This window comes from Cervus elaphus, chromosome 15, assembly GCF_910594005.1.
Source record: "Cervus elaphus chromosome 15, mCerEla1.1, whole genome shotgun sequence".
NCBI classification, from domain to species: Eukaryota; Metazoa; Chordata; class Mammalia; order Artiodactyla; family Cervidae; genus Cervus; species Cervus elaphus.
This window is the reverse complement of record NC_057829.1, coordinates 54,739,762-54,755,400: the sequence shown is the minus strand read 5'-3', so window position 1 is coordinate 54,755,400 and position 15,639 is coordinate 54,739,762. Positions and strand designations below refer to the sequence as shown.

At 41.4% G+C, this 15,639-nt stretch overlaps 1 protein-coding gene across 6 annotated transcripts in view; it reads left to right on the top strand.

The window, feature by feature from the left end:
- Positions 1-15,639, top strand: part of PANK1 (pantothenate kinase 1) — a 105,260-nt gene that overhangs the window by 71,869 nt on the left and 17,752 nt on the right. For all 6 annotated transcript variants that reach the window (XM_043925014.1, XM_043925013.1, XM_043925015.1 and 3 more), the window contains one exon: positions 7,853-8,205. In XM_043925014.1, coding sequence (XP_043780949.1) covers positions 7,870-8,205 — 336 coding nt within the window. In that variant the 5' untranslated portion in view covers positions 7,853-7,869. The remainder of the gene's footprint in view (positions 1-7,852; positions 8,206-15,639) is intronic.

Below are 15,639 nucleotides of genomic sequence, written 5' to 3'. Positions count from 1 at the left end.
CATCTTCTTTATAGTGCCGTCTTAGATTTTGGTAACAGGCTTGATGTGAGCAGAATATTGCTTGAGAAAGCAATTGTTGAGATGAGTAATCCAAATTATTGAGATGAGGAAATGCAGGCACACTTTTTCATGAGCAAGACCACAGATCTGCTCTCTGTTCATTGAAGTGAAATTAAAACTTTTTTTTTTTTTTGCTCTTGCATCATTACAGAGAAGTTTTTGATTGAGAATTGTAAAATAACTCTGCTTATGAAAATTAAACATATTGATTGTAAAAATTGGAAAACATCCTATCAGCAAAGCCAGAAGAAGAAAAAAACCACAAGCCCACTATAATGGGCTTCCCACATGGTGCTGGTGGTAAAGAACCTGCCTGCCAGTACAGGTAGACGTAAGAGACGTGGGTTCGATCCCTGGGTCAGGAAGATCCCCTGGAGGAGGGCAGAGCAACCCACTCTAGTATTTGGGCAGAGGAGCCTGGTGGGCTATGGTCCATAGGGTTGCAGAGGTGGAAAGGACTGAAGTGACTTAGCACACACTGTCCATAAAGCCTGTTAACATTTTGGCCTGAAGTTTCTAGTCTTATTTTCTGGGAACAAATAACTGTTTAATTTTTACACAAAACTGTAATCATACAAAATGTACCACTTAATCACCTGCACTTTTCACCTAATACTATATAATGAACATTCTCCTCACGTCATTAATTGCTATCTTGCAAAATGATTTTGATGGTGATACATTGTTCCTTTGTGTTAATGGATAATCATCTATAACCAACCTTTTATTTTTGGACATTAAATTCATTTCCTCAGTAGTAGTAGTAAAACTTTAATGATTTTTAAGATAAATTTTTGAATGCATGCATAATTATTTGTGTAGGGTAAAGCGGAACCAGTGTATCAAAGGGCATAGGAATCTGGTGCTTTTTAATATGTATTTCCAAATAGCCCGGAGGAACGATTGCAACCGTTTCTATTCCCATGCCTACTCTGGAAATGCTTGTGTTCCAATACCTTTGTGCTGTGCTGTGCTTAATTGTCAGTCATGTCCGACTCTTTGCAACCCCATGGACTGTAGCTTGCCAGGTTCCTCTGTCCATGGGGATTCTCCAGGCAAGAATCCTGGAGTGGGCTGCAATGTGACTAAAATTTCAAGAAACCTGGTATGCATTAATTTAAAAGAAACCATGACTCAAGTTTCTTTGCGTAGAGTGTTTAATGTTTAGCAGACTGCTCTGTGTACAATAATTATGGGTTTCTTCACAATGTTATGGAAACCCTTTTATTAAATTTTACATTTACCATTTTCTTCAAGGTCCTTAAATAGTTCTTAGGTTTTCAACTCTTATATTTTATGCTGTTAAAAGTATGCTTTTGGAGGACTTTGTATATGTGTAATTGGGATGAGGAAATGTAAGAGTTTAACAGGACCTTAGTTAGTTGGGTTAGTCTATTCATCCTACAGATTAGTAAATGGCTCAAGAAAAAAACTTGCCTACAATCATTCTGTCTGTGACTAACAACTCAACTCAGACCAGCCTGGCGAAATGGGGAGTATGTGGGCTCATGAAACTGAAAATAGGTTCTGTTACCTACTGTGATCAACCTTGGATAATTCCTTGATCGTTCTAAACCTCGATTTTGTTATCTGTAAACAAAGTGTTGAATTTGAGCAAAGACCCCTTCCACCTCTTAAAGTTCAATGCTTCCATGAATACATTAGCAGAGAATTTCATTATGCTGTCAATCAAATTTAGACACAGTGAGGGGGGTGGCTAGCACTGAGGAAATTTTTAAAGAAATACAGTTTGTATTACACACTTGGATCTAAATTAAAGTTGTTATTGGTGGTGTTTTTAACTTGCAGAGGTCCTTAGGCAACTTGAACATAATCAGTATTCACATAGTATAAAAATATCTTCCAAAGTACTTGAAAAGTCTCTTTTTTCTGTTGATTACACAATCCCCAAACTTCTTGCCCACCTACTTATTAGTTTGCTTGACAATCTATTAACAAAGAGTGGAGAAAGAAACTCAGTCCTTTTGTTCCCTATTCACAATCATTACAACAAATTTCAGCTTGGTGAACCTAGGGAAAACTGTGAAACTGTCATGACAGCATCAGGTTGCTAAGTCAGACCTGTGCACAGAGGAACTAATCTTGAATACTGAGCACCTACTTTACACACGTGAAGAAATAATGATGGTAGGAAACTCGCCTCACCAGAAACACCTTAAAGCCCTGTAGGTTGTTCGAAAGGAGGTGGATTTTCTCGTGCCAGGCTCCCTTAGCTTTTTATTACTGTTTCTTTGGTAGGAAACCTCTCTCTGTGTGTCTGTGTTTGTTTTTGATTTTGGATTCTTCTCAGTCTTTACTCATTTATACTATTAGAAACTCACTGTGTAACCCTTGCAATTTACTGCAGGAAGCATAAGTACCCCCTCAGAGACAATTCTAGTGTTCTGAAAAGGTCTTTAAGAAATAGGCTTTGTCTTAAAGCCATTGACCACCAATAAAATTTTAAAAATATTTTCACCACACCATGTAAAATATAGATTCATTTTAGGGTTTTCACTACTATCAGATGACCAATTCAAGTTTGTGCTTGGAGAAGTTTTCAGGCAAATAAATGCAATAGAGCCTACATACCATTTTATTAACACTCAGTGACCACATGTTTGTCAACAATATTGACAGTCCCTGGATCTGGCTCTACAGGAGAGAGGGAGGGTTCCAGGGGAAAAACCAGCCAAAGATTTTGATGGAAAGTTTTAATAGTCAGGACGGGGAAGATCATCCTGCAGTGGTGATAAGCCGCTTCAGTCGTGTCCTACTCTTTGTGACCCTGTGGATTGTAGCCTCCAGGCTCCTATGTCCATGGGATTCTCCAGGCAAGAATACTGGAGTGGGTTACCATTTCATCATCCTGCAGTAACAACCCCCAAATTTCAGTACCTTAAAACAACAAAGGTTTATTTCTCCTTCACACTGTAAATCCATTGATGGTGACTGGGGCTCCAATCCGCCTCATCTTCACTCTACATCCGGGCTGATGGAACAAACATTATCTTGAATTCTGCTGGTTATGGAAACAGAGAAGGAGTTTTGCAGACTCTGACACTCGCCGTAAGTGCTCTTGCCTGAAAGTAACACACACCATTTCCATTCCCAACTCACTAGCTAGATTAGGTACGTTGCCCAGCTCCATTAGAAAATGGCCAGGACCGGCAGTGTGATGCCACAGGCCAGGAGGGAAGGGGATCAGCAGCGCTAGTGATGACCACAAGGTGCTCTTCTGATTCCCAGGTATTTGGCTCACTCCCCTTCCTCCACGTGAAATACTCATTTCCTCCCCAAAGGAGAGAACCCCACAGTCCCACCCAGTCAAAGAACCTAGCTGATGCACAGTTGGCACTAAATTAGGAGGTGAAACAAAGTCATTTCAACGTCAACTCTAGATGTGGGTCCTCTTGATCTAGAGGCTTCTGAACCAAAAAAAATAAAGGCATCTGCGTTTAAAAGGGAGGAGTAAAGAGTGAGTGCAGATATTCTGTATCTAGAAGGAGCAACACTTCTGGAAAACACAGAAGAGATTCTTATCAGTGGTTCAGCTGAATTTATCAAAGCATCTGCATACCCTGGATTAAAGAAAGCATGAGTCATGGATGGTGGCTGCATTCAGATTTCTTTTTTCCCTTTCTCTTCTGTCTCCAACCACAGCTTATATATAGGGACTATCATTTAAGTAGCCCTTGATATCAGGAAGATAAATAAAACTGAACATTTAAAATATGATAGTATCCTATAAAAGCATTAAAATGTGAATAGAAGAGCATTTAATTTTTTATGAAGGTAAGGAATGAATATAGTAAATGAAAGCAACTTCTACTGCCATTTAAACTATAGTTTTCCAATCCTTATTCCCTTTTACCTTAACTCAAACTGCTGATATGACATTTAACTGAATTTTCAAAACTCTACACTTTCCCCCACTGTTTTGCTGAGTTGCCAACAAAAGCTTTGAAATGGAGGAGGTGATGCAGGAAGAAGAAACTGGAATTATAAATAATTTATAAAATGCTTAGCTGTCCCTAGACACATTTTAAAAAGGGAGACCTCTTTTCAGTTGCCTGTACTTAAATTAACAACAGCCAACCACATAAAGGCCACAGGGCCTTTTCTGGGTTACATACAACTTGTTCTGTCCATTCTGCACTAAGATGTCTTATTTTTCATTATCACTGAATTCTTATTTTACTTCATGTACTGAAAGTTCTAAGTATAGAATTTTCTCATGCTTTTCTCTGACTTCTAGCCTCTACCTATACAATCTACTTATCCCACCATCCTCCGACAATATTAACAACCTGAAGGGGTGGCCTTCTATACCTTCTTGTGGGCTCATATAATCATAAACACTTGGAGTCTGCCTTCCATCCGCCTGCCCACTGTCCTTCATTCCTCTTTCCTCTTTTCCTTTCTCCCTTCCTTTTTTTCCCAAACCAGATGGAGTTAAGTTATTTACACTGCTAAGTATCTCTTTTTTATTTTTTTCTCATTCTCAGAAGATTGGTGATATCTCTAGTATAGATCTCATTCATTCTTTCTAATGTCTGCCTAATATCCCATGGTTTGGAAAGTCATACTTTATTGAAGTTTCTCTGTTAAAGGGCATGTATGTTGTTTCCAATTTGTTTTGATCTTGCTTTTTTGTTTTCCTTACATTTGGCCACTGTAAGGGGTGCAGTGGGCTTCGCAGGTAGTGGGAAGTTAGCTCACTGTTAAAGAATCTGCCTGCAGTATAGGAGACATGGGTTCGATCACTGGGTCAGAAAGATCTCCTGGAGAAGGAAATGGCAATCCACTCCAGTATTCTTGCCTGCAGAATCCCATAGACAGAGGAGCCTGGCTAGCTACAGTCCATGGGGTCATGAAAGAGTTGGACACAACTTGGTGACTAGTCAACAAGAAGGGGTGCAGTAAACTTCTTTATACCCATCCTCAAATACTGGTCCTTTAAAAAACATGGTCCAAGAGAGGAATCAACTGCATTTTAAAATGTATGTGTGCTTTTAATAGATGTTGGCAGAGTCTTTCAAAAATGGTTATCCTAGCAGTGTTCCAGAATATACTTCTCCCATCCTATTCAGTAGTAGGTGTCTTTCCTACTTGGATAAGAATGGATTATACCTGCAACCTTGATTGCATAACCTGGCACCTGTTGACATACTACAGTATATTTCAGTGGGGTTTAAAACTAGGGCTCTGGTTTGCCTATTTGATTGTGGGTGGTTGTGATTTTTGTGTATGTATTTCTTAAAAAAAAAAAAAATCCTCGGGAAGTTTATGGGAGGGAGGGAACTGGAGGTCATTCTTATACAGGCCCCTCCTTTCACAGATAAGGAAATTGAGATCCAGAGAGGTGAAGGGAGTTCATGTGAGCTAGTTACTGGCTGCTGCTTCTGGGAAGCAGTTGTTTGGAATCTTGAATTGGGACTTTGCCTATTACACTGTGGGTTGGGCTTCCCAGGTGGCGCTAGTGGTAAAGAACCCTCGTGCCAGTTCAGGTAGACATAAGAGACATGGGTTCAATTCCTGGGTAGGGAAGATCTCCTGGAGGACGGTATGGCAACCCACTCCAGTATTCTTGCCTGGAGAATCCCATGGACAGAGGAGCCTGGTGGGCTGCAGTCCATGGATTGCAAAGAGTTGGACACAACTGAAGTGACTGAGCGCTCACACATGCACACTGTGGGCCATGCTGACAGTGATTTTTAGAGAATGGACCAAGAAATGTCATCTGTGAGCTAGGGATGAACTGTTCCCAGGTTTCTGTTCTCTTCCTGCTAGGATAGGCAAGCTTCCCAGTCTACACTGAGCTGTGTGGGATTTGCTTTGCAAACTTCTGCAAAGATAAGAGGACATTTGTTAACAGTCTTGTTACCAGAATTTGCTTCTCTTAATACATTTTTGGGGGAAAAAAAAATTATTTATATAACTGCACCAGGTCTTAGTTGTGGCACGAGGGATCTTTGATCTGCACTGAGGCACACAGGATCTTTAGTTATGGCATATGAGAACTCAATAGTTGGAGCATGTGGGATCTAGTTCCCTGACCTGGGATTGAACCCAGGCCCCTGCATTGGGAGCACAGTCTTAGCCACTGAACCAACCAAGGAAGTCCCTGCTGTTCTTAATCTTTTCGGGAGTTTGGGATTTATCATTGGAGTTACTGCTTACCAAGTGTGGAGTAGCTGGCTTGGATCAGAACTAAAATGACAATAGGGAAGCACAGGAGAGAAGATTCTAGGCAGGAATGGCTTCCTCCTATGTACTCCTTCCTCCTCCCTTCCCAATGTATCGACGGAGAGGGCTAAATAGTGGGGCTGCCTAGAAAGAAGACTTCCTCTAAGTCCTAGTTCTGTTCCTGGCCATGTAATCTCTAGGTATAATGTGCCCAATTTGACCAGGGCTCAAATGGCTGTTCTCTAGGGCTGAATAAAATAAGCTTTTTGAAAGAAGCCATTTTAACTTCTTAAGTCTTTAAACTCAGTTTTTGTGTTTTTTTAGTTTAGATCTGAGTATAGTTGATTTAGAATGTAAACTCAGTTTTACTGTAAGGTTCAGATTTAGCCCATACAGTCTACTGAGGAAGATGAAAAGGGATCTCCAAATTTCAGATTCCCATTTGTGTTTGCCCTGTGTTTACTGCAAAGCATGTGACAGCCCAGTATTAATTTTCCAGGTTGCCTCTAAATAAAGTCAGCCTGTTCAGGGAGCTCAGCCCATTACTCACAATAACAATAAAAATAATTACTATGGGAATTCATTTTGCCATAGGTAAGCCTCTCCAGCAGATTAAATATAAATATATATTTATATATAGAAATATTACACAGAACATGCCTCTGTGTTGTATACCTGGTCAGGAGCTGTGCTTATTTGTAGGCTTGACCATCAGTGGTCATGGTTCTTGTGGTTTAGCAGTTTATACAAGTGTGCAAACTGGAACGTCTGGGGAACTTCGAAAAATACTCATGCCTAGGTCCTCCCCAAGAATAAAATCAGAATCGATGGGAGAGAAGACACAGGGCTGAGGTGAGGACTTCTGGGTGGGCAACTGGAGATGGAGAGAGAATCTCTTCCTTAGTAAAGAAAGGAATGAGTTGTAATTTGATCTGTTCTTTTGAGAAGAACAGATTCCTGTTGCCACTGGAATCATCATGTCTGCCCCTCAGCTGTTATAACCCACTGTCTCTCCTTTCTCCTTCCTATTTATTCTGTTGAGTGAAGCAGTGGAGTCACATTGTATAAAAGTCAGCTCATGAAGGCAAAAATTGTATACGGTGAAAATTATCATCCAAGAGTGCTCTGGGAAGAGAGCATGAGGCTTAGGAGTCAACGTACCATCTCTTGGTACATACAGATAGCATAGCAGCATTTCCTCTGGTGTCAGATCATTGTTTCTTTCGCTGAAATTCTGACAAAATAGCTTTTGGGAGCCAGAGTGTATGCAAAACATGTATATTTAAGTATTGAAGTTGCACTCCATCTGGTGACATTCTGGAGCCCTGAGAGGCAAGCAGCAATTCAGACTGCCTTAGAGAATCCTATTCTCATCTCATAGTCAATTCTGAGGTTGACTCTTGAGTGGGATGAAAGCAGAATCATGGGCACCATTTTAAAGTGTGTATTTCACCTCGCCTGTCTCTTCTTTTAGGCACCTATAGTAGAATTCTGGTAAATTGAATGGTAAATGTGCATACATATACGACACCATGACATTTCATTATTGACTATTTCTTGAATGTACAGAATTCATGGTCACTCTGTCTTTCTGTCCCCTTAGCGTTCCCGTGGTTCGGCATGGACATCGGTGGGACGCTGGTTAAATTGGTCTACTTTGAGCCGAAGGATATTACAGCTGAAGAAGAGCAGGAGGAGGTGGAGAACCTGAAGAGCATCAGGAAGTATTTGACTTCTAACACGGCTTATGGGAAAACCGGGATCCGAGATGTCCACCTGGAACTGAAAAACTTGACCATGTGCGGGCGGAAGGGGAACCTGCACTTCATCCGCTTCCCCAGCTGCGCAATGCACAAGTTCATCCAAATGGGCAGCGAGAAGAACTTCTCCAGCCTGCACACCACGCTCTGCGCCACGGGAGGTGGGGCTTTCAAGTTCGAAGAGGATTTCAGAACGGTATGTCCGCTTTAGCCCTGTGCAAACCACAAAACCACCTCTTAGAGAAACAAAGGAAACCTCTCCCATGCCCATGGGCATGGCGTCGCCTATGGAAGAACTAGGCTACTAGGCTTGGTAACATTGGACAAATTTACCTCACCTCTCACTGCTTCAGCTTCCTCATCTTTATGAGAATAAAAATAGTTCCTACTTCATGGGGCTGGGGGAGATAATATGTACCTGGCACTTATAAGGCTCAATAAATATTAGCTGCCCTCTTCATCATTTTTGTTTCAATTACCTCTGCACAATGTGCTAAAGACAAGGTGATATAAATCACCTTCTGAAGTATGTTAGTTTTCCACAGACAAGAAATCTTGAGTCTTGTGAAAAACATAATTATTGTGCCAATTTCATAGATATATAGACTGAGGCCTGCAGGAAAGACTTTTTATACATCTTACTAAAAATGATTACTTCTTTCTTCCCATTTGCTCTGTGTCTTTTCTGTTTTATGAATGCCCTTTAGAAGTTTTGCTCACAAACAAAAATGAAATCTTTGATATTATTTACAGGTGAATTCCTTTATAAATAAATAAGATTTAGGCAGTATGGTTCTACATAATAAGAATAGTACCTTATCCTGGGGACATCCTTGGCAGTCCAGTGGTTAAGACTCTGTGATTCTAGTGCAGAGGGTGCGGGTTCAATCCCTGGACAGGGAACTAGGATCCCATATACCACATGGTGCAGCCAAATAAATAAATAATACCTTATCCTGATTGGCAGCATATTCTGCCTCTGTGTTGCTTATTTAGATTTGATAGAGTTGGCTAAATGGAAGATATGGATGAGTGACATAGAGTCCTAACTTTCTCTTTATTAAGCAATCCCTAACACCTATGTGTTCCAATTTCCCCATTTCTATAGTCAAGATAATCTCTTTACTGTCTAGGTTCATCTCACAGGAAATGCAATGAGAAGAAAGAAAAATAATAGAGATAATAGAGAAATTTAAATGAACAGAAGTGTTTGAACATAAAAGAAGGAAGGGTTGAAAGATTCTGGGATTAGTCTTGCCAGAAATTTTATCATTAATGAATAAATTAATAAATCAATGCCTTATTCATTGTATTTAATAAAGCTCTAATACAAATTTATTTGCACAATCAGAAGGAGCATCATTTATCTCATTGATAAGTAGTTTCCACAAGAGCTAGCAATAGAGCCCTGGAACATTCTCTTCAATCAGATTGATTGTATTCAGGTGTTGACTTTTCCTTTTGTGTCCATGTTCCCTACCCAGCAGTAGAATTTGATGCTGCCACTTACTTAAATGATCCATGGAATCTTTTCTCCACCAAATTCAGTTCAGTTCAGTCACTCAGTTGTGTCCGACTCCATGGACTGCAGCACGCAGGCCTCCCAGTCCATCACCAACTCCCGGAGTTTACCCAGACTCATGTCCATTGAGTGGGTGATGCCATCCAACCATCTCATCCTCTGTCGTCGTCCTCTTCTCCTCCTGCCTTCAATCTTTCACAGCATCAGTGTCTTTTCAAATGAGTCAGCTCTTCACATCAGATGACCAAAGTACTGGAGTTTCAGCTTCAATATCAGTCCTTCCAATGAACACTCAGGACTGATCTCCTTTAGGATGGACTGGTTGGATCTCCTTGCAGTCCAAGGGACTCTTAAGATTCTTCTCCAACACCATAGTTCAAAAGCATCAATTCTTCGCTGCTCAGCTTTCTTTATAGTCCAACTCTCACATCCATACATGACTACTGGAAAAACCATAGCCTTGACAAGATGGACCTTTGTTGGCAAAGTAATGTCTCCACTTTTTAATATACTGTCTAGCTTGGTCATAGCTTTTCTTCCAAGGAGTAAGTGTCTTTTAATTTCATGGCTACAGTTACCATCTGCAGTGATTTTGGAGCCCAAAAAGATAAAGTCAGCCACTGTTTCCCCATCTATTTGCCATGAAGTGATGGGACCAGATACCATGATCTTAGTTTTCTGAATGTTGAGCTGTAAGCCAACTGTTTCACTCTCTTCTTTGGGGCCCAACAATTGAAGAGTTTTGAAACTGAGAAGGTTGAGATCTAGGAGCATGAAAATTAAGTGCAAATTCATAAATGAAAAAGCACTGGTCCTGAATTCTAATGCTGTTTCTGCATTTAACTAGCTGGGTGCCTTTGGATAAATCATGTCCCTCCTATGGGACTCAGTTTCATCATCATCAGAAGGCAGCAGAAGGTGGCTATAAGGATAAGGAAACTAAAGCTAAAGAGTCATGAAGAGGCATCCATAGTGCCCCCTTAGGTGAGAGCTGAGTGCTAGCTCAATTCTGATTCAGGAGATGCTGACCTGCTGCTAGTGCTATGAGCTCCCCAGGTCCCTCAAGGTTGCCTGTGTCCATCTCTTCTAGGGAGCCTGAAGTGAACCAAGGTGACCTAGAGCATTTAAGCAAGCTCTGTCAAAGGCTCTATCCCTCCTCTGGAGTAATGCCCCAGGAGAGTTACTCAATTTCTGTTGGCCATGAGCAAGTGTGTTTCTCAAGGTTCTGACCTGAGAGAGGTCATGTCTTATATAACCAAAATAAGCCTCTAATCCTTCAGGCTGCTGGAGCCTAATAAAGAGATTGGTGCAGGGAGCAAGTCTGGAGTACTTGCCTAACAGTCCAGCCATCTATAAAAGAAAGTATCAATATATGGGCTGGCTTCTGTTTGCATACTCAGTCTTGGCCAAAGTGAAGACAGAATTGAAGAAGACAGATCTCTTCCTATAGCCTGTTTGTCAGTACACTAAGTGATACACCCTGATCCTTCCAGAGTTTGTGAGGAAGAATAGGTTTTATCATCTTCTTTCCTAATAAGTGTTTATTCTATCACACAACACATATTTACCATGCTCTTTCTGTGCAACAAGTACTATTATGAACAAAACAAAGCTCGTGCCCCACTGGAGCTTATATTCTAGAGCAGGGGAATGGTCGATAATCAAATAAATGAATATAGAGCATATCAAATGGCGATAAGTTGGGGTGAAAGAAATGGGTAAAGGGGATAGGGAGTACTGGGAGGGTCTTTGTGGGATGAGGTAACATTGGGCCCAAGGCTGTAATAGGGCCAACCAGAGCCTGGTGTGAGGACTTAAGAATTGGCCTTTATTAAGGCAGAAATCTCCAATGACACAACCTAAAAAAGTTAATTAGAGAAAAAATCATCGGGAGGGGATAAGATAATTGTGGATATGTAAAATTCTAAATCTAAGTGGACCATTCATTATTAGCTGGGTTCCTATTATTAATCCAGGAACAGATTTGTGATATTATAGGAGCATAAGCTTTGGTAGACACCCCCCCCTTCATTCTGGCTCAATCCTTTCTGTCATTCATGTACACCTTTTATCATTGGGTATCAGGAGGAAGAAGCCATCTTTGAGGTTTTATTATTTTTCTCACTCACAAAACATATTTGAAATTCAACTCTCTTTCGGGTCTCTTAGCTCTCCTGTGTGTAAGGAGCAAAGAGCTCCGAGTGTAATCTGTAGTTCAGAGTCAACTATTTTATATGCAGATTGTTCTTGAGCTTAGTAAGATAACCTTTTCTGCCATTTCCAGTATGACTTATGGAGCCAGTGTCAGCAAAAGCACCTTGGGAAGTGTGGGATATCATACAGATGGGTCTTTATTCATTTTGTGAAAAACAATTTAGTGACTCATTTCTCAAGGGCAGAAGAGGGATGTAATAGAGTAGGTCCATAGCATACTCCCATAGAGAGCAGGCATGAAACCTCCTGGGATGGGTTTTTTCAGATTTATGAACATACATATGTATGTATGAATGCATTTATTTATTTATTCATTCAGCTATTTATTTAGTTACTTTGAAAGTTTATTGTGTTGAAGTCTAGTTGATTGCCTAGTTGAATCTAATTGAATCCACCTGTAATACAGGAGCTGCTGCTGCTAAGTCGCTTCAGTCGTGTCCGACTCTGTGCGACCCCATAGACGGCAGCCCACCAGGCTCCCCCGTCCCTGGGATTCTCCAGGCAAGAACACTGGAGTGGGTTGCCATTTCCTTCTCCATTGCGTGAAAGTGAAGTCGCTGTCGTATCTGACTCTTAGCGACTCCATGGACTGCAGCCTACGAGGCTCCTCAGTCCATGGGATTTTCCAGGCAAGAGTACTGGAGTGGGTTGCCATTGCCTTCTCTGGCAATACAGGAGACCCTGGTTCAATTCCTGGGTTGGGAAGATCCCCTGGAGAAGGGATAAGCTACCCACTCCAGTATTCTTCGGCCGCCCTTGGGCCTCAGCTGGTAGAGAATCCACCTGCAGTGCTGGAGACCTGAGCTCGGTCCCTGGGTTGGGAAGATCCCCTGGAGAAGGGAAAGGCTACCCACTCCATTATTCTGGGCTGGAGAATTCCATAGACTGTATAGTCCATGGGGTCGCAAAGACTCGGACATGACTGAGCGACTTTCACTAGTTGATTTACTATTGTGCGTTAATTTCTGCTATACAGCAGAAAGAGTCTCTGTATAGACACATATACACCTTCTTTTTCATATTCTTTCCCATTATGTTTTGTCACAGAATACTGACTGTAGTTCCCTGTGTTATACAGTGAAAGTGAAAGTGAAGTCGCTCAGTCGTGTCTGACTCTTTGCGACCCCATGGACTCTAGCCTACCAGGCTCCTCGGTCCATGGGATTCTCCAGGCAAGAATACTGGAGTGGGTTGCCATTTCCTTCTCCAGGGGATCTTCTGGACCCAGGGATCGAACCCGGGTCTCCCGCATTGGAGGCAGACGCTTTAACCTCTGAGCCACCAGGGAAGCCCGTAGGACCTTCTTATTTGGCCTGTCTTATATATAATAATTTTTGCTACTTAGTTATTTTTGACAGAGGGAAGCACATAAGGAGAACCTCTTAAAATTGTATCGTCAACATGTCTTGTCTTTAGAATCCATATTTTTTTTCTAATTTCATCATACAGGGAATCACTGAATTCCTTTGAGAAATTGGAGCCTTCAGTTTGGAAATGGGTTTCCAAATGTATTTCAACTTAAGAAGATTGAATTATTTTACCTCTTGTGTAAGTTATATAACTCATGTCTAACTCATGTTTCCAAGGCATTTTCACACAGCCATCTCATCGGGTTCTTGAAAAGAGCCCTGAAAGTTAACTAGGGCAGCTGTTACTGGGGAGAGTATGTGATTTTATTGAAGGCCTGTTGTCACTGTACTGTGGTGTGGTCATGCATTCATACCAGCTCTTCAGCTCCAAAGACTGTGTGGTCGCAGCACCAGCAGCATCTGGATCACTTGGGATATTGTTAGACAGGCAGTCAGAAACTCTGGGGGTGGGGGCCCAGCAGTCTGATTTAACAAAGCCTCCAGGTGTTCTGATGGTGCCTAAAATTTGAGAATCCTCACTGCACCCATGCTTGCTTGGGCGACTTTGGGAATGGGCGAAGCAAAATTAGTTTATCATAGTAATAATTTGAAAAAAGGGTTTTTTGTTTTTTGTTTGTTTTTTACTTTATTCTTTCCCCTATCCCCATTATTTACAGAGTTTGAGTCTTAGGGCTAATTTTGATTTCTTGTTTTTAAGTTTGGGGAATAGTTTAAACTTAATGATTTAAGAACTGGCAGAACTCATACTTTCTTTTCTTTTTGGCCGCACTGTGCGGCATGTGGGATCACAGTTTCCCATCAGGGATTGAGCCTGGTGCCCACTGCAGTGGAAGCGAAGGGCTTAACCATTGGACTGCCAGGCAGTCCTACAAATCATATTTTCTGAAAGTGCCAAGGAGAGTTACACACAGTGGTGTGCTGGAGTTGGCTCCTGTTGGCTCATGAAAACCCATTGTGTCTTCCCAACTTTGTGCTTAGTGACATTGTGTTGGCAGCTTGAAGCTGGCCATGGTGGGAGTGATGATACAACTGAAATTGGTAAATGCTATAAACCAGGGCTTTTGCTTCCAGAGAGCTAATTCTAAAACATTTACCAACACACCTTGGTGACAAGGTTATGTTCACATTAACGGAGCTTCATTTGCATATTCGCTGCATCTAGTATTTCAGATCTACCATCATCTAAGACCCATTATAGAGATCACCATTAAGAATACATACAAAATTCATAGGAATTTGCTGCCTATTAGTGGGAAGTGAGATGTAGCCCACAGCTGTTATGGTGCCCTTCTATATATATATATATACATATATATATATATATTTATAAAATATATATATATATTTCAGAGAAGGCAGTGGCACCCCACTCCAGTACTCTTGCCTGGAAAATCCCATGCACGGAGGAGCCTGGTAAGCTGCAGTCCATGGGGTCACTAAGAGTCAGACATGACTGAGTAACTTCACTTTCACTTTCACTTTCATGCATTAGAGAAGGAAACGGCAACCCACTCCAGTGTTCTTGCCTGGAGAATCCCAGGGACGGTGAAGCCTGATAGGCCGCCGTCTGTGGGGTCTCACAGAGTCGGACACGACTGAAGTAACTTAGCAGTAGCAATATTTATTTATTTATTTAATTTAAACTAGCTGCCACCATTTAAAAATTGGAAGTTTTCACATAAAAAATCTAGATTTCTGACTCTTGAGAAATGTGATCACTTGGCAACATTGAGCCCCCATTATCATATGGGCTGCAATGAATTTTAAACACATGTGGGTTGCCTTGTGTGCCACAGTCCCCATCCTTCTGTTACTTGAACGTTTAAAGGAGTAAAGGAACTTTACTCCTTTACTGGCTCCTGCAGCATTTGTTTTTGTTTACCCCCAGTATAAAGAAAACTAAGTCCCGAGAAAGAGCGTTTCTCTGTAGCTGGGATCTGAACATGCTGTCCAAGTAATGATTTGACTCATGGCTTATACCTGGGAGCCGGTCCTATTTCCTGGATGAGAAAGACCTTCGAGGGAAGTCTCCATAGGTCTCAATGAAAGTGACTAATCTTTCTGTTTCTCAGTGTGGGGGGTGTATGACCTCAGACTTCAGAAATATCCATTGGTACTGATGAACCTATTTGCAGGGCAGGAATAGAGAAGAAGACATAGAGAAGGGACTTGTGGACACAGAAGAGGAAGGCGAGGGCGGGACAAATTGGGAGAGTAGCGTTGACATAAATACACTACCATGTGTAAAACAGCTAGCTGGTGAGAAGCAGCTTTGTGGCACAGGGACCGCAGCTCAGTACTCTGATGACCTGGAGGGGTGGGATGGACGGGGGAAGGAGACTGTAGGGGAAGGGGATATATGTGCACAGAGAGCTGATTCACGTTGTACAGCAGAAACCAACACAACATTGCCAAGCAATTATACTCCAGTTAAAAAATAAATAAAAACAAATACCCATCCCTCAGTAAAATGCTGTAGAAGAGATGTCTGTTTGCAGCTAGCACATTATTTGAAAGTGATTTT